General features: G+C 41.6%; 1 protein-coding gene and 2 non-coding genes across 3 annotated transcripts; 1 reads left to right on the top strand and 2 right to left on the bottom strand.

The window, feature by feature from the left end:
• Positions 1-271: 271 nt before the first annotated feature.
• Positions 272-378, top strand: LOC149990856 (U6 spliceosomal RNA). The gene has a single exon (XR_016508725.1). It is a non-coding gene; the product is annotated as a U6 spliceosomal RNA (small nuclear RNA).
• A 10449-nt stretch (positions 379-10827) lies between these two features.
• RPL39 (ribosomal protein L39) lies at positions 10828-15128 on the bottom strand. Its single transcript, XM_090264245.1, has 3 exons — positions 15046-15128; positions 13103-13206; positions 10828-11028 (listed from the first exon to the last, which is right to left on the bottom strand). Exons 1-3 carry the CDS (start codon positions 15046-15048, stop codon positions 10980-10982), a joined length of 156 nt encoding a protein of 51 aa, XP_090120371.1. The 5' UTR covers positions 15049-15128; the 3' UTR covers positions 10828-10979.
• Positions 11538-11671, bottom strand: LOC149990855 (small nucleolar RNA SNORA69). The gene has a single exon (XR_016508780.1). It is a non-coding gene; the product is annotated as a small nucleolar RNA SNORA69 (small nucleolar RNA).
• Positions 15129-19232: the final 4104 nt, after the last annotated feature.

Raw genomic sequence — 19232 nt, 5'->3', positions numbered from 1 at the left:
CAGGTGGGGGGTGAAAAAAAGTTTTTTTCAAAGTAGCCCTGGCTGGTGTGGATCAGTGGATTGAGTGCTGGCCTGTGAACTTAAAGGTTGCTGGTTCGATTCCTAGTCAGGGCACATGCCTGGGTTGTGGGCCAGGTACCCAGTTGGGGGTGTGAGAGAAGCAACTGATTTATGTATCTCTCTCACACCTGGGTTTCTCTGCCTTTCTCCCTCCCTTCCCCTCTCTCTAAAAATAAATAAAATCTTTAAAAAAAAGAATTTCAAGATAGTAGTGCTTGATTTGGCAGCACGTATACTAAAATTAAAATGATACACAGAAGATTAGCATGGTCCCAGCAGAAGGATGATGTACAAACTTGTGAAGTGCTCCATATTTTTAAACCATGGAGATGTAGTGTACAGCACAGGGAATATAGTCTGTAATATTGTAATAACTGTATGATGACAGATGGTCATCATACAGTTACTAACTGGGTGACTTTAGGGGAGTTCCTTTACCTCCCTGAGTATGGGAGGTAAGTAGACTTACTGTGGTGATCACATCATAAGGTATATAAATGTCAAATCACTGTATTGTACGCCTGAAACTAATATACTATTGTATGTCAACTATACTGTTAATACATTTTTTAAAAGATTTTATTTATTTTTAGAGAGAGGGGAAGAGAGGGAGAAAGAGAGGGAGAGAAACATGCATGTGAGAGAGAAACATCACTTGGTTGCCTCTCCTATGTACCCCCACTGGGGATCAAAACACAACCCAGGCATGTACCCTGAGCGGGAATGAACTGACGACCTTTTGGTTTGGGGGACAACACCCAACTCACTGAACCACACAGGTCAGGGCTGTTAATATTTTTTTAAACTGTCAAGATAGCAAAATCAGGGCATCAAACTAAGCACAGGGCCCTGTGTGACTGCACAAGTCAGACACACCCATGAAGCTGGTCCTGGTGCATTTCATGGCCCAGATTTTAAGAGACTGGCAGCTTTCTGTTCCTATCTCTTGGGACATGCAGTCAAGCCAGCTGCCACGTAAGCAATTGGCTACCCTGAGAGCACCACACTGTGTGAAGCCCAAGCCACATGAAGAGCCCCTGGAGGATAAGGTGCCATGTGGAGAGAGGCCATACAGCACCAAGATGCCCAACACATGATTGAAGGAGCCATCTTGGGAATGGGTCCTCAAGTTCCTGCAACCTAGCCAAGGCCTGCCCAAGTTCCTGACCCACAAAAATGTGATGGAAGCAAAATGTTTGTTTTAAGCTCCTTAGCTTTGGGATAGTTTGTTACTCAGCAATAGAGAGTGGAAAAATATATAGTCTCTAGTGTTCTTCAAAATGTCAGTTACTGACCCCTGACAATAGACTAAGCACTTTTGATACACAGTCTCATTTAATAGTCACAGCCAGTGTGTAGCACAATGTTTTAACTCCAGTTTGACACATACTCAGGGAGGTAAAGGAACTCCCCTAAAGTCGCCCAGTTAGTAAGTGAAAGGCACGCCAATAAGCTTTCCATGTCATTTTGCTGCCCCCATACAATTAACTAAAGCACCTACAGAGGTTTGTGCTAAGATCAAACAACCTAGAAGTACGACATTTCTCTGTCAACCTGTGAGGAACCAACCCATGTAGAAACACCTTAAGGTTGGTGTTTATGATGTAGACATCATAGGTAGAGCTCAACAGCTTTTGGCGATTTGTAAACATGCCAGCAACTCACTCTCCCATGAGCATGCCTTCTTGAGCACCACACTTGAAAATCCATGTTTCCCTGGCTGGTGTGGCTCAGTGGACTGAGCACTGGCCTGTGAACCAAAGGGTCACTGGTTCAATTCCCAGTCAGGGAACATGCCTGTGTTGCAGGCCAGGTCCCCAGTTGGGGGCATGCAAGAGGGAATCACACACTGATGCTTCTCTCCCTCTCTTTCACCCTCTCTTCCCCTCGCTCTGAAAATAAATAAATAAAATCTAAAAAAAAAAGAAAATCCATATGTTGACACTATACATAGAGAATCCTAAAAATTCCACCAAAAAACTATTAGAATAAATTAATTCAATAAAGTAGCAGGATACAAAATTAGTATTCAGTAATCATTCTGGGGAGAAAGGGTATAAGGGGACTAAATGGTAATGGAAAAATACATTAAAGATTAAATTTAAAAATATTCAGAAATCAGTTGCAGTTTACACACCAATAACAAACTATCAGAAAGGGAAATTTTAAAAAATCTCATTTATAATTAAAAAAAATAAAATACCTAAGAATAAATTTAACCAAGGAGGTAAAAGACCTGTACTATAAAAATTATAAGACACTGAAGAAAGAAACTGAAAAGAGATACAAATAAATGAAGCATATACCATATTCATGGATGGGAAGAATCAACATCATTTAAATGTCCATACTACCCAAAGCAATCTATAGATCCAATGCAATCCCAATCAAAATACCAATGGCATTTTCCACAGAACTAGAACAAATAATCCTAAAATTTATATGGAAATACAGAAGACCTCAAATAGCCAAAGCAATCTTGAGAAATTAAGAACAAAGTTGGAGGTTTCATGCTACCTAATGTCAAACTAAACTACAAGGCTATACTAATCAAAACAGCATGGTACTGCCATAAGAACAGACACATAGATCAACAGAACAGAGAGCCCACAAATAAACTAACGACTATATGGTCAATTAATCCATGAAGAAGGAGACAAGAATATACAATGGAGTAAAGACAGTCTCTTGAATAAGTGGTGTTGGGATAACTGTACAGATACATGCAAAAAATGAAACTAGATCACTTTCTTACACCATATACAAGAATAAACTCAAAATGGAATAAAGACCAAATTTAAGGCCCAAAACCATAAAACCCCTAGAAGAAAACATAGGCAATAAACTCTTGGATATAGTAAACTCTTTGCTCTTAGTTATATTTTCTTGGATATGTCTCCTTGGGCAAGGGAAACAAAAGAAAAAAACAAACAAAAACAAATGGAGCTACACCAAACTAAAAAGTTTTTGCAGCCCTGGCTGGTGTAGTTCATTGTCTGGGCATCATCCCACAAACCCAAAGGTTGCACGTTCAATTCCCAGTCAGGGCACATGCCTGGGTTGTGAGTTCAGTTCCCAGTTCAAGGTGAGTGCAAGGGGCAACCAATCAATGTCTTTCTCTCACATTGATGGGTCTCTTCCTCTCTTTCTCCCTCTTTTTCCCCTCTCTCTGGAATTAAAAAAAAATTTAAGTGTTTGCACAGCAAAGGAAGCCATCAACATAATGAAAAACAACCTACTGAATGAGAAGACATATTCGCCAATGATACACCCAACTTCACACCAAAACAAAAACAAAATCCAATCAAATTAAAAAATGGGCAGAGGACCCGAGTAGACATTTCTCCAAAGAGGACACAGAGATGGCCAATAAACACATAAAAAAAAAAAATCGGCATCACTAACACCAGAGAGATGAAAATCAAAACCACAATGATGTAAATCTCACACACATCAGAATGGCTTTCAGCAATAAATCAACAAACAGCAAGTGATGTTGAGGACGTGGAGAAAAGGGGACCCCTGTGCACTGCTGGTGGGAATGCAGACTGGTGCAGCCACTGTGGAAAACAGTATGGAGTTTCCTCAAAAAATTAAAAATGAAACTGCCTTATAACCCAGCAATTCCACTTCTGGGAAGATATCCAGAGACCCAAAACATTAATTCAAAAGAATATATGCACCCCTATGTTCATTGCAGCATTGTTACAATAGCCAAGATGTGGACACAAGAAGTGTCCATAGAAAGACAATCGGATAAAGAGGTGGTACATATATATAATGAAATATTATGTAGCCATAAAAATGAATAAAATATTACCATTTGCAACAACGTGGATGGACCTTGAGGGTATTATGTTAATCAAAATAGCTCAAACAAAAAAGACAAATATCATGATTTCACTTATATGCAAAACCAAAATAAATGAATGAATGGATAAATGAATAAATAAACAAAACAAACAAATTCATAGAGCACAAACTTATCATTGCCAGATGAAAGGGGGTTTGGGGGGCTGAGTGAAAAAAAGAGAAGGGATTAAATACAGATTAGTAGTTACAAAATAGTCTAAGGATGTAAAGTACAGCATAAGGAATATAGTTAATCATATTGTACTATGTGTGGTGCCATGTAGGTACTATAACTATATATGGTGTTGGGTACTACATTTATTGGGGGGATCACTTTGTAAGTTATATAAATGTCTAACCACTATGCTGTACACCTGAAAGTAATAAATATTGAATGTCAACTATAATCGAAAATTTAAAAAAAAATTTAAGAAAATGTATAATCAATTTCACCCTTAGGCTTAGGTGTTTGGTTGGTTATTTTGTTTTATTTGTAAGTAAACATTTCATTTTAGATTTGCAGAAAAGTTTCATGAGTATTACAGAGTTCCTATATAACCTGAACTCAGTTTCCCCTATGGTTACTTTATTTTAAAAAATTTCAATCACAACCATAATGAATAGGTAACAACAGAATAAGTTATATCTGCCCTGTGCTATTTGGAACTCAACAAAATACACATCTCAGAGAATACTCAGAGACAAGTGCTGGGCAATTACAGGGGCTCCCTCCAGGAGAGGCTCTAGATAAGAATGTGGGGGTTGTCCCTGAGTCTCTGGAAAGAGGGAACATTTTATTCTAGGTTGGACTCTGTTCTTTGCAGTCCAAACCCAATAATTCAGTTTTAGGTCAAAAGGGTATGTCTTTTTTTTCAAATTCCACAGCTCATACACTTGTCTAATTTGTTTCAGGATTCTCTCTTTTTTGACATGTTACCTTTCCCATGTCTCAGTATTCTTGGAAGCCTCTGAAAATACCCACAGAAAAGCAAACTTAAAAACCAACATACAGGCCTATAAAAAGCACTGGGTGAACGCTAGCAAACAAGAGGATAAAGGTCCAGAGCAGTGCTCAGGTTTTGTTTCCAGCTTAGAGCTCTGCTAGAGCAAATGCTCTTGGGGATGTCTACTCAGACCAAACTGCCCTCTCTAGGGGCCACACAGCCCACCCACAGGGCAGTCATTACACTGGACCCTGTCCCTCAGCCATAGCTGACTGACTCTTGACTGGGCTATTCAGGCTCACCCTCCCAGGATCATGCTATTGGGATTCAGAGATTCTCACCCATTTCTTCTGGTCACCTAACCCAATGTGAGAAAGAGACCATGTTTAGCCTTATGCTGAGAAGCAAAGAAAGCAGGTCTGCCAAGAGGGACAAGGGTAAAGCAGACATGCAAAAAGAAACTGTAAAAAAGGTCCTAAGAGAGAACAGCCTGTATGGCTTCTCAAAGGCTTCCAAAGCTGTGGTTCTGGTTCTGGTTCTGCTTGATGCCTGGCTGCCCCCTGCCCTGGGTTCCATGAGACATCTTTGAAGGCTTGTATTAGATTCCCTTCTTTTGCTTTTAATAAAGAAAACAACATATGAGTGGCTCTATTCTAACACTGAAAGTTATGTTTAATTTTCCTGATTTTTTAAAACAAGATTTTTTCTTTCTTTTTAGAAAGAGGGGAAGGAAGAAAAGAGAGGAAGAGTAACATAGATGTGTGAGACATACATCAATCCGTGCCCTGGCTGGGAACCGTACCAGTGACCTTTCAGTTTGCAGGCATACGCTCAACCCACTGTGCCACACCAGTCAGAGTTGTATATTGATTTTAGAGGGGGAAATGGAGAAACATCGATCGGTTATCCTGTATGAGCCCCGACGAGGGATTGAACTCACAACCTAGGTATGTGCCCTAACTGGGGATCAAATCTGCAACCTTTTGGTACAGGGGATGATGCTCCAACCAAGCCACCAAGCCAGGGCTACTTTGCCTGTTCTTTATAATTTTTTTCAGATTAGAAACATACCCATTGTAAACTTTTAATTAGCTTTATTCTCCTTATAAAAATTGTTTTATCTAAACATCCTAATATAAAAATGAAAACTAAATCACCCATGAGAAGCATACCTGTTTGACAAAGGTATGCACAAAGATGTTCATAGCAGCACTAGTCGTAAAGGTTCCAACCGGAAACTTTATAAATGCCTACCAACAGGAAAGTGGGGAAATCAGTTGTGGTGTATTCACACACCAGAACACTATGCAGCAATGAAAATGAATCATGCGCAACTGCATGCAGAAACTCAGGTCAATCTGATGTGATGGTGAGCAAAAATAGCAAGGCACAAAAGTGCAGTTTATTATTCCACTTATATAAAATGTAAAAACAGGCAAGACTAGTTTATATTGTTAGATACTAGGGTAGTGGTTACACTTGGGGATGATGGTGACTGGAAGGGGCCCGAAAGGGGACTTCTGGTCTACTGATCACATTGTTTCCTGATCTGGGTGGTAGTGACATGATTGGATTCACCCTGTGAAAATTTATCATGCTATACTTTTAAGTGCACTTTTCTTTACGTATATTACAAAAAAAATAGCTTATAATTCCAGTATTGGTAGTAGTGTTTGGTTTTTCTTTCCTCACCTGAGGATTATATTTTCATTGCCTTTAGAAACATCAATTTGCCTTCCTCCTGTCCACGCCTCAACCAGGGATTGAACCCGAAACCTAGGTATGTGCCCTGACTGGGAACCAAACCCACAACCTTCAGGTGCACAGGATGACACTCCAACAAACTGAGCCACACTGGCAGGGCTAGTAGTGAGGGTTTATTTATTTGTTTTTATTAGAGAAGGGTGTTAACTTTTAAACTTAACTTTTATTTGCTTCTTCTAGAAAATGACTCTGGCCTGGCCTATGCTGCTGGTGTTTGCTTTTTTGGTGAGTTTCTCTATCATTTCCCTCATTACTATTATACGCATATGTCTTTATGAAACATCACCAAAACATCTGTATATCAGCTCTTCTGGAATCTAAATTATTCAAATCAATCAAGAGAACAGTTTCATTTAGGGTCAGGCTGAGTCACATCCTGTCCTGCTGTCACTGCCACAGTCCCCATCAGCAGCTTTGGACAAGCAGCCCAAGTAGCCTGTCAGTGAGCACCATCTCCCACCTGACTTCCCCCATGGTAAGTCACCCCTCTTCACTATCTTTGCTCCATCTCATTTAGTTTTATCCAGCATATCACACATGTCTCCTGGGAGTTAACACCAAAATTTTCATATTGCTCACTTCCCATTCCTCTTTTCCTTTTTCTAGTCAGCTACTGAACTAAGTGCTTTAGTGCATTATTATATTTCCCATTGGTCCCATGTTACAGGTAACAGAGGCTTACAGCTGGTCAATGATAAAGAACAGATTTGAATCTGCCAACTCTTGACTACCACTCTGCTGCCTGCTTCTCAGTAGGAAATCAAGGGAATCACCATAGGCTTGACTGTATTATCTTGCAAATGCTGACTTAAAAAAAAAAAAAGATGCCTCTTGCACATCCCCAACCAGGTACCTGGCCTGCAACCCAGTCATGGGCCTGGCCTGAAAACGAACCAGCAACCTTTCAGTTCACAGGCCAGCACTCAATCTACTGAGCCACACCAGCCAGGGCCTGACATCTTATGCTGCACTTCTTGTGGATAAATATAAATCCTAAATTCCCATTCCTCCCATCAGGAAGCATGGATCTAGTCTGTCACAGATGAGGAAACAACTACTAGCAACTGTACAAGCTAGTGAGGGGCCAATGGAACCAGAACCCACGTGCAACTTCCAGACTCAAGAGAAACCCCTTATACACAGCCAACCAGTACTGGTGCCCATGTCACTGTTTCAATTCTCATCTTAACTATTCAAGGTCTGTAGAAAAAGCTCACTTTGTGTGACCTCGAGCTTGTTACAACCTCCCTGGGCCTGTGAAGATGTCCCAACCTACTCTGAATAGTGAGGCTGAGGTATTTTTTGTTTAAATGTTAATAGGCTTCCATTCAAGAAGGCAGTTGGTGATGCTGTACTCTCCTCCTTCCATGACCACATCAAAACTACAACTAAACTCAAGTCTAGCTGAACAGAAATGCTATAACTAGATATAAAGCCATGCAGACTGGTAGGAGTGGTGGAGATGCAAAATGAGCTATTCCCACACCCATGTGCAGTGGTTAAAAATTGGGGATATATCAGCTTCAGAGCTCCTCCACCCCCCATGAGCAAGGGGTCCCAGTGCTGAGAAGAAAAGTCCCCATAATTTCTGGCCGTGAAAAGCAGCAGGGACTGTGGCTAACTGTGAGAGGGCTTTTTGAGTCCCAAACATTCCTCCTAAAGGGTCTACACACACACTGGGACTCCAGCTCTGAGCTCCAACAGAGGCCATTGTTCCTTTGATGAGCCCTCCCCCAGAGCCCACAGGTGGGTACCATATATGAGTCTCCATCAATCTGGTTAACACTGCTCACCCTGCCCTGGTGATCCCAAGACCCTGCCCCACCCAAATGAGGAAAATGTCCTTAACTTGGCAAAGGAAAGACTTACAAATCCAGGAAGCACAGAAAAGCCCAAACAAGATGAATTCAAAGAGGCCCACACCACAACACATAATAATTAAAATGCAAAAGAATCCTAAAAGCAGCAAGGAAAAGCTGTTAGTTACCTACAAGGGAGCTCCCATTAAGACTGTCAGATGATTTCTCAACAGTAACTTTGGAGGCCAGAAGGGATTGAGAAGAAATATTCAAAGTGATGAAAAGCAAGGACCTACAACCAAGATTACTCTACCTAGAAATACTATCATGAAGGATTAAGACCTTCCCAGATAAGAAAGAGCTCAAGGAGTTTATCACCATCAAACCAGAATGATATGGAATGTTAAAGGGTCTTTTTAAGCAGAAAAAAAAATGTTTCTTTAAGATCAACAAACATATCCTTGGGTGAGAATTAAAAATAAAATTAAAAAAGACATAGGGTGGCTAAATGGGTAAGAAAACAAGACCTTTACATATGTTGTCTAAAAGAGACTCACTTCAGATTGATACACTCAGACTGAAAGTAAAGGGATGGAAAGAGATTTCATAAAATTGGAAACAAACAATGCTGGGGTAGCAATACTTATACCAGACAATATAGACTTTAAAACAAAGGCTGTAAGATACAAAGAACCCAGCAGTTCCACTTCTGGCTATTTAAAGAAACCCAAAATACTAATTTGAAGAAGACATATACACCCATGTTCATTACAGCATTATTTACAGTAGCCAAGATATAAAAACAACAACCTATGTGTCCCCATCAATAGATGAATGGGTAAAGTGGTACATATATACAATGAAATATGAGTCAACCATAAGAATGAAATCTTGCTATCTGAAACAACATGGATGGATCCTAGAGGGTATTGTGCTAAGAAAAATAAGTCAGAGAAACAAATGAACAAAAAAGAAACAAACTCGTAGATACAGACAACATTTTGATAGTTGCCAGGATGGGGGATTGGGTGAAAAGGTGAAAGGGATTAAGTACAAATTGGTAGTTACAAAATAGACACCACTGCACACCTGAAACTGATACTGGGTATCAGCTGTAATTGAAAAACAAAAATATGAGCCCTGGCTGGTGTGGCTCAGTGGATTGAGCGTCAACCTATAAATCCAAACGTGGACAGTTCAATTCCTGGTCAGGGCACATGCCTGGGTTCCAGGCCAGGTCCTCAGCTGGGGGTGTGTGAGAGGCAACCAGTTGAAACATCAATGCTTCTCTCCCTCCCTCCCTCACTGCCCTCTCTAAAAATAAATAAAAATTTTAAAAAAAAACTGCTTTTTTTAAATTGACTTTTTCAATAAGATAATTTTAGTAAGAATCAGTCTTCAAATTTTTCTATACAATTATAAATTATTGTTGAAAAGCAAAAAGTAAATGTAAATAACCAAAAAATGTAGTAAGTTAATGAGAAGAGTGGTGTTTGCAGGTATCTTAAATATCTGGCTTAACAGCAAATAACTAAACCTCTCATCTAATCCTACAGTCTGTTGTGATGTTATATAGCCTTAAAACTGCTGATATATATTATTACATACCATGTGAGTAGAGTCAAAATTAGGAGAAACCAGATATTTATAACTTAAACAAGGAAAACTTAATTAAAGCAGCTACTATATTACCTTTGGACCTGAGGGATAAGTAAATGAACCGTTCTCTCAGCTGAGCTTCAGACAGACCAAGTAACTCCCCCCTTTCCCTTTGCTGCAGTTTCATCCTAATTCCAGGGGTAATGAGGACACTTGTTGCTTCCCACCTTTTCCAGACATTTGCTATGGCTTGCATAGTGGCCTATTATTAGCCCAATATATATTTGTCTACCAACAGATTAATCCCAAGAACTTAGAACAGTGTCCAACACACATATATCCAGTAAATTTTGTCAAAATATTCTTCTGCTTTTTCAACCATTTAAAAATGTAGACATTTAGTCCACAGGCTGTACAAAAACAGACAACAGAATAGTTTGTCAACCTTTGGTTCAGATGATTCCTACTTGTATTGAGAAGAGCATATAAAGATGCTATTTATTTTAAAAGAATGTGCTATCCTCAGGTATGAGGATGATATACATGCACTTCCCACAAGAGAAGCTATAAAAGCCACTAGCCACGTGGAGCTATATAATTAAAATGAAATAAAATTTAAAAACAGTTCCTTACACTGCCCATACTGAAGTATTGTACTTAGTAGCCAGAGAACATCTGTATTATTGTATACTCACAAATCAGAATACAACAGTAGTTCAGATGGCCTCACATTTATTAATGAAGCAACACAGCACTGCAGGAAAAAAATCAAGAAAAATGACGTTTCCAATAATTTCCCAATTAAGACACCAAACTGTTCAGACAGTAAGTGATGTTTTCAGTGATTTCAAGAGGCAGAGAACATGGATAGAGCATAAATATATGAGCTATATGAGCCATCTTTGATGTGCCCTTCCTTATAGAACCAGTTTGGTTCTTCTCCAATGTCATGTGCAATTCCTTATAGACCCAGTTTGGTTCTTCTCCAATGTCTCCTCTTGGAGTTGTACCTACACAGAAGAAAATTGCAAGTTACAAAGACAGTCTGACCTCAATGTAGCTGCTCTCATTCAGCATCACTTTCGTCCTTTAAGCACCATAAAAACCTTGAAAAGCAAAGGGTCCCACTTTTTCCTTCCTTTAACAAGTTTGGAGCTCTTTTTGGAGAGTAAAAAGTGATTTGCTAGATGTTTAAGAACTAGTCAAATCAAATTTTTACCTCTCAAAATGATTCCAGGGTAGGAAAACACACTGGTTCTTAACTGGGATGGGAGCAGTGGGGAAGCTCTCCATTCCCCAAGTGTATACTCACCCGCCTTTGATTCAGCAGACCTGCGGCAGACCGAGATGGAGACATGTATATTTTGAACCCTACTCCTTTCTGAACTACATCAAAAAATCATTTCTACATAATGGGTCACACACACATAAAAGCTCCTGTATAATTTTTACAATACATCAACGCCCTCAGTCAATTCAATACCAAAACAGGTGATCTGCAAAGATAAGGCCATCTCAGAATTGTCCTTGTCAGTCCATCATGATTTTCACCCTCATGAAGGCAAAATCAAAAATGATCAACACAAGATTTTCTTTCAGCAGGATAATGGCAGTACTTCCACAAAATGAAGCACTGTAATTGCAACCTGCTTTCAATGCATTTTTAATCCTCACCCAAGGATATGTTCATTGATTTTTAAAGAGGAAGGGAAAGAGAAACATCAATCTGTTGCCTCCTGTACAGGCCCTGGCCAGGGATCAAACCCGCTACCTTTCTGGTGTATGGGATGATGCTCCAATCAACTGAGCCACTCGGCCAGAGTTGCTTTCAATACATTTTAAAGTTCGATGACAGCTGAGACAATAGAAAAATCATTCTGTTGTGCTAGTTCTCTGGGCCAAGAGTGTGTAATGCTATATACAAAGTCCACAGAGCAAGAGGCTAATATTGATCATTGTAGGCCCCAGCTTCACATATTTCTTTCATTCCTTAAAACAACCTATAATATAAAGGCAGGTTTCACCATCACTGGACAGAGAAACTGATGTTCGTGTTAATATATTTAAAAAGGGGGAGGGGGTGGGGCTTTACTATGGATGTCTGATGCTCTCAGGAGAAATCCATCAAACTTGCAGCAGGGCTGAGCTGCCAAAAAAAAAAAAAAAAAACCCACTTCACCAAGTGACTCGATGCTTTTTTCTCAGTATATGATGGCAACACCATGTGCTTTAAATTTTAGCCACAGCCCTGACCAGTGTGCCTCAGTTGGTTGGGCATCATCCCACAAAAGGTCACCAGTTAGATTCCTGTTCTGGGCACATGCCTGGGTTGCTGGTTTGGTCCTCATCAGGCCATATATGAGACAACCAAGTGATGTTTCTCTCTCACATTGATACTTCTCTCCCTCTTTCTTCCCCCTTCCCCTCTCTGTAAGAAATATTTAAATTCAAGCTGCAACAGTAACAATGAGACATCCCCCACACATCAATATGCATAAAGAATAAAGACTAGTGTCTAGTACCCAATAAACCAAAGGCAGCAAAAACTGGCATATGGAATGTAAGGTTTTAGTGGGCGGCAATTTTCACGTCACTGTTGAACACACCAGGGCTGTCACTGGCTGTAAGCTCTTGGAGTTTGCCTAGATGACCTTTGATGGGAGGTCCTCTGCAGCAAGTCTACTGTAGTAATGTCTTTCTTCCAAAGCCATCAATTCTACCACTTCTGCAGTAGAGGACAATATTCCAATCTTTAAAAAGATAAACATTTCAAAGATGGATTGGGTAAGCATCACGGTCTTCCCTGCTGGGATGTGTAATGAGACAACAGCCTTCCATCGTTATGTTCTGGCCCATACTAAAGACAACCAGGAAATTAACAAATATTGGAGGAGAGTCTGTCCCTAACTCCAGCTATGGGCTGGGTGCTGTCCAGAAATCCAGAGGAAGCACATTTCACAAAAGAATTTCAGAATGGTGATACAGGATAAATTGGATTGCATATAACTTAAATTATATATTTAGGCCCCAAAAGCAATCGTAAATTTAAGGAAAAAAACACACACAGGAGGATGGCGTCCTTACCGGATTTTATTACCAGTTTTCATCCGAATCCATTGGGGAATGGGACGGTTCTGCTTTTGTTTCTTGGCCAGGAACCTCTTGATCCTGAAAGTCTTGTGAGAAGACTGGAAAGGATATGCAACCAATTTACACAGGAATACCAGAACTTACTCAAAAGACTCAAAGGCAAGAATTCCCTCAGTCCAGCAAATATCTGAATGCTTAATGTATACCAAAAAAACCTTTTAAATGCCAAACCCCTCATGCCCTTTGTTTTGTTCCTTGCAACTTCTCTAGAGGTAGATACCATAATTCCTATTTTTCAAATAAAGAAAATAAACCTGAGTTAGGGAGGTATGTAACCTACCCCCAAAGGAGAATTATTAACGTGCAGAGCTGGGATTCAAACCCAAACCCTCTGTGCTGAGGTTAGGGCACCTTCCATTCTTCCCTAGGAGGATGGCATGGGGGACGGTGAGAGCTGGGGAACTTGGTTTTCAAGAAAGAACACAGCTTTTAGTAAACCAAATAATGTATAACTTGCAAGTCAGTAAGTCTTAATGCCCTTCTTTGTAAAACAGGAGTATCCACTTTCCAGGGTCACTGTGAAAGCAATTAAGATTTAAACAACATCCCCTGCTTTCAGTAGATCTGCGCTAACGCGCTGATAATTCTGGTATTAATTCTAACGCTATTTAAAACGGCACTTTTCCAAGGATGACTTTCTACATTTCCCTTTGCAGCCTTTGGTTTTCATGAATGCTGGTCTAAAGTTTGGTCAATTCGGCCCAACACACACTTGCACAACAAGGGCCATTATAAAGACTACACCCCTCTCTCCCAGCAGCTGTGAATTAAATTTCCTGTCAACTGTTGAAACCATAAAACACCAAATACCGATCCCCCCCATACCTAGAAGAGTATAAAGAATTTCATTTATTTATTTTTTAAGGCTTTTTTTTTTCTCTGTTTAGAGAGAGGGGAAGGGAGAAAGAATGGGAATCATTAGTTGCCTCTCGTGCGCCCTGTACCGGTGACCTGGCCAGCAACCCAGACATGTGCCCTGAATGGGAATTGAACCTGAGACCTCCAGGTTCACAGGCTGGTGCTCAGTCCAAGGAGCCACACCAGCCAGGGCGAGAAGTTAAAATTCTTTATAGGGCCCTGGCCGGTTCAATTCCTTGTCAGGGCACATGCCTGGGTTGCACATGCCAGGTCACCAGTTGGGAGCGAGCAAGAGGTAACCAATCGATGTATCTCTCTGAACATTGATGTTTCTCTTCTTCTCTCTCTGAAAATAAATACATAAAATCTTTTTTAAACAAAAAGTTTTAACTTCTCAGGGAACTGTCACAGGAAAAACCCACAACAGTGACTGTCTGCAGTTGGCATTTTACGAAGAACGCCTAAATGGCAAATTGGTTCACATCACAGCGCTCCTTGTTACAGACGCTTCCACGGGGTGAAGCTCAAGTCCCTAAACAAAAGACTATAAAGTCCTGGAAGCTCATAACGTGGTAGAGTCCTGGCCAAGTTAAAAAACTTGTACGAAAACCAGCACCCCACGTTCCATTCTTGACGCCAGGTACCTGTCGCAGGCTGCCCCACAGTCAGGCCATAATTTCTGGGGTGCCCCGCTGTGACTTCTCTTTGCCTCAGAATCAAAATTTGCTTTGGGAGAAGGGCGAAGGGAAGCGGAACCCTGACCGCCTAGGCCGCAGCGTGGAGCACAGTACACCCATCAGACCTCGTGGCACCAGCTCAGCCCGCTTTTTCCCAGGTGCTTGATTACTCACTAGCTTCCCGCCGGGCCCGCCGACTGGATCATTGACCAATCTTGACCTTCGCTGCAAAAAGCCGCTAAAAGGGCCCCGCACCTCGGCTCAGCCCACAGCGCAGGCGAGCTCATGAGACTTCAGAGCTCGGGAAGCCACCCTCCCGCGGATGGTAAAGGATGCACTTACCATGGCGAAGAACAATCGACCTCACGGACCACTATGGCGGAGAAAGAGAGAGAAGGAAGCGGAAATACGTGTTTAGCTGCACCCCGGGGGCGGGCTTTGGGGGAGGTGCTGGAGGGATTGACGTGGTGCATTCGCCACCTCCTCCTGACGGCCCCACCCTTCACGGGCGCCGTGGGTGCGTGGGAAACCAGGCGCGTTCCTGCAAAATGGAGTATGCTTTACGTGTCTTCTGTAAGTAGGTTCCTTGGCGCCCGTCACTGTGCCAGGGGCACCTGCTTTGTGGGTGAGGCCTACAGCCATTTTAAATACCAACGCAGAAGCCTTTCGTAAGGCAGGCGGAGCGGAGTGGGCGGGTCTAACTCTGAAGAAAGGGGGAGGGACACCAAGTCTGATCGCAAGAGATTTCCGCCTACGTTTGGGCTGAGGGGCCTGGGAGGGGTGGAATCACATTTTCTCAACAGCTTGACAAACAGTTGACTCTGGAACAGTAAGTTTTCGAACTGTATGTGCCCACTTATACGTGGATTTTTTTCAAACTGTGAAAGAAAAGGGACCACATACAGACCTAACAAGCTTACGGGAGGCCTTCGTGGCAGCGTTGAACTCAGAGGCCTAAAGTAACCACAAAGGATGGTCTGAAATGAAAACTTATTGCCCTGACTGGCATGGCTCACTGGGTTGGGTGTCGCACAGCAAATCAAAAGTTCCCCTATTTGATTCTTGATCCGGGCACAAGTCTGGGTTGTGGGTCTGCAAGAGGCAACCGATAGATATTTTTCTGGGACATCCACAGGCACAACAGAGGGAGGCCACAAATCCTCTTGTTATTGTCATGTTAATTGTTAGCTGTTAACTATCTTATATCCACCTATGTAAAAGTGTGTGTCTATCGTTTTGCTTTTTATCCTAATCCCAAAGATTCCCCCTACCCTCCACCTCCTCATGCTTTGCTTTCTCCCACCTCCCTTATCTTTCACCAATGGATTTCATGTAACCCATTTAGGTCTTCTCTTTATATTGTAAGGTATAAAGTGCAAAACTGCCGTTTTCCAGACCACTTTCTCAATCTGTCGAGATTTTGTTTCCTGGCAATTGCTCTGAGTTTGGCTCAAATAAACTCACAAAAATTCTCTATGCGTTTGAATGTTTCTTACATTAAAAAAACAATACACAGTCAGAGCTCTACGTCCCCGGGTTTCACATCCATGGATTCAAGCCAAACAATATTTTTGATCCATGGTTTGCAGTCCTGGGATGCAGCTGTCGAGGGCCAACTGTATGCATTGTTTTATGCCATTTTATATAAGGGACTTGAACATCTCTGGATTTTGGTATGGGGGCAGGGGTCCTGAAACCAATCCCCTGGCAGATACCAAAGGAGATTTTCAGGAGACAAAAGTTTATGTGGATTTTTGACTGGCAGGGGCTGGACCAGGTGGGCCCTGTAAGCGGAGAGACAGCCATAGAGCTCTCTAGGCAAGAGGTTGCCAATCAAGGTTTTAAGCTAAGATAATTCTGGACTGAACTGTTTCCTTGGCTGCCAGGAAGCCCAGACTAACTTTGTAGTTCACCTCTGGCAAAATGTACAGAAATTAATGGCAATGTTTTGGATGTTAATGTTTTCATTTTCATCTTTTTCTTCCTGATTAAAAACAGAACTCTTTAGCCCTGACTGGTGTGGCTCAGTGGGTTAGGCACCAGGCTGCAAAGTGAAAGATGGCTGGTTTGATTCCCAGTCAGGGCACATTCCTGGTTTGCAGGCTAGTCCCCTGGTTGGGTGTGTGTGAGAGGCAGCCAACCGTTGTTTCTCTTCCTCTCTTCTCCCCTTCCCCTTTCTCTAAAAATAAGTAAATAAAATCTTAAAAACAGAACTCTTTATGTATCTTTGCAGTCACCTCAAGCATTTTTGCACCAATAGATTAAGAGTTTTCAACCTGGGATCCACTAGGGTCCAGAAGAATTCACAGGGTACATGAACTTGGATGGTTCACTTCATTTTCATTAAACTCTGAAATGTAGTGATTTATTTATTTACAAACATAGGCAACAGATTGCAGTGGCATTAGCAGTACCTATGCCTTGGTCACCAATAGAAATCTGAGACCAGGCCCTGGCTGGTTAGCTCAGCTGATTAGAGCATCGTCCCAATATTCCAAGGCTGCAGGTTTGATCTCCAGTCAGGGCACATACAAGAAGCAACAAATGAATGCATAAATAAGTGGGACAACAAACAGATGTTTATCTTTCTCTCTTGAGTGGGCTATCTCTGAAATCAATAAATTTTTTTAAAAATTAAAAAAAAATCTGAGATCATTTCGTATATTGAAGTTGATACTGTGAAGATAGAAAAATACTTTTCCTCCCATCTTTTAAAATTCTTCTGGCTGGACTAATCAAATTAACATGGGACATTAACAGGAGACAAATGACCAAATTTATTACATCAGTACCTAAAGGGGTTCCATAAGAATGTAAGTTAAGATCCAATGACTCATTGGGCAACTGAGGCTTATGTGTCATTCTGGACTAAGGAATGGGAGGCAGGTCTGGGACATCAAAGGGAAAGTAGGCAACTCACAGGTAGATAAGAAAGAGCAAACATTTGGTAAATAAAATTTTGCCTGTTCAGCCAGAAACAATGGGGAATCTAACAGACTTTCCAGGTTCCTTCCTGTCTGCCACATTTAGATCTTATTATGCTAAGGTGACAGCCTCCTTGCTTTAGGCAGGTTTTTCTATCTGAATTCCTTTAGGCAGGTAAAGGGAAACATAAAAAAATGTGTCTTCAGTTTGTTGGACTTGTATTATTTTCAGCTTGAAATAATCTGCATGCCAGGGTGGCATGTTGTGTGGAGACTCATTCTGGACACCTACAATGCAGATGTCTTGAAATATCATTCATATATATATATATATATATATATATATATATATATATCCATCATGTGCTTGAAGTTACAATAGTTCTTAGAACCACAAGTAGAACTGTGTTAAGTAGCCCATGTGGGACTTTTGGCCAAGATGGAGGCCTAGACTGACATGCTCCATCTCCCTCCACAACTAAGAAGGAATACAACTACCAAAAAACCAGAGATAACCAGACGTTCCAGAGAATAAATGGAAGTCCAACATATGAATTTATAAAGAAGTGGTGCTTGTCTGGACAGGTAGGAGGGGTGAAGCCAGGGCAAAGAGGTCAAGCTGTGCTGGTGGTGGCGGCGGCGGCGGCGGCGATGGTGGTGGGACAGTGGTAAACATAGACACCCGTATTTAAAGGGAGGCAAGAAGCACCTGTGGAGCACCCCCGGCTGCAGACCAGACCCATCAGCTTGTGATTCCAATGCTGGGGAAGGCAGACCCCCATTGCCTTGGACTGTGAGGCCCGGAGGGGGTGTGGAGGGAGGAGGAGGCTCCTGGTCTCTCAGCGGAGAGTGAACGGCAGGAATCCATCTTGGACCCCCGCCCCCACACAAGATGCCACAGCATGGTGAGAAGGGTCACCCAGTTGTGACGAATGCACGGGGCTCTGCCCCCTATAGCGTAGGAGGTGTGACAGCCCCACCCAGGAAGCAAAGGTAAACACAAAATGGTCAGGATGGCACAGATCATGATAGAGATCCCAGTGACGCAGCTGACCAGACAGCAAATATCTAATCTAATGAAGCAGCAGCTAGGAAATCTTTCTGAGGCACAGTTCAGAGCTTTGGTTTTAAGAATGCTTACAGATCTAGCAGCAGATCTTAAACAAGGCAGGGAAGGAATGAAGGCTAGTCCTGCTGAAATGAACAAAAATACAAATGAAACTAGTGGTGAGGGAAAAAAAAACCAGGGATCAAATCAACAAATCAGAACATAGGGAAGGAATAAACAGTTAACCAGTGCAGAAAGAGGAAACGAAAAGTGAGGAAAATGAGGAGAGGCTCAGAAACCTATGGGACAGTTTAAAGCGGGCCAATATCTGAATCATAGGGTTGCCAGAAGGTGAAGAAGAACTGGAAATAGAAAAATTATGTGAAAAAATAACGAAGCAGAACTTCCCTAACTTGAGGAAGGAAATAGATTTACAGGTCCAGGAAGCACAGAGAGTTCCGAAAAAACTGGACCCAGGGAGAACCACACCAAGACACATTATAATCAAAATGTTAAAAGTTAAGGATAAAGAGAGAACCTTAAAAGCAGCAAGAGAG

Source organism: Furipterus horrens, unplaced genomic scaffold, assembly GCF_987537825.1.
Source record: "Furipterus horrens unplaced genomic scaffold, mFurHor1.1.pri manual_scaffold_17, whole genome shotgun sequence".
In the NCBI taxonomy this organism is placed as follows: domain Eukaryota; kingdom Metazoa; phylum Chordata; class Mammalia; order Chiroptera; family Furipteridae; genus Furipterus; species Furipterus horrens.
The sequence above is the reverse complement of the archived record's forward strand: the minus strand, read 5'-3'. Positions and strand labels throughout refer to the sequence as shown.

Coding starts and splice junctions, on each gene's coding strand:
- RPL39 (XM_090264245.1), bottom strand. Junction 11,029..13,102: donor AAAACTGGTAATAAAATCCG/GTAAGGACGCCA, acceptor TCTTCTGTGTAG/GTACAACTCCAAGAGGAGAC.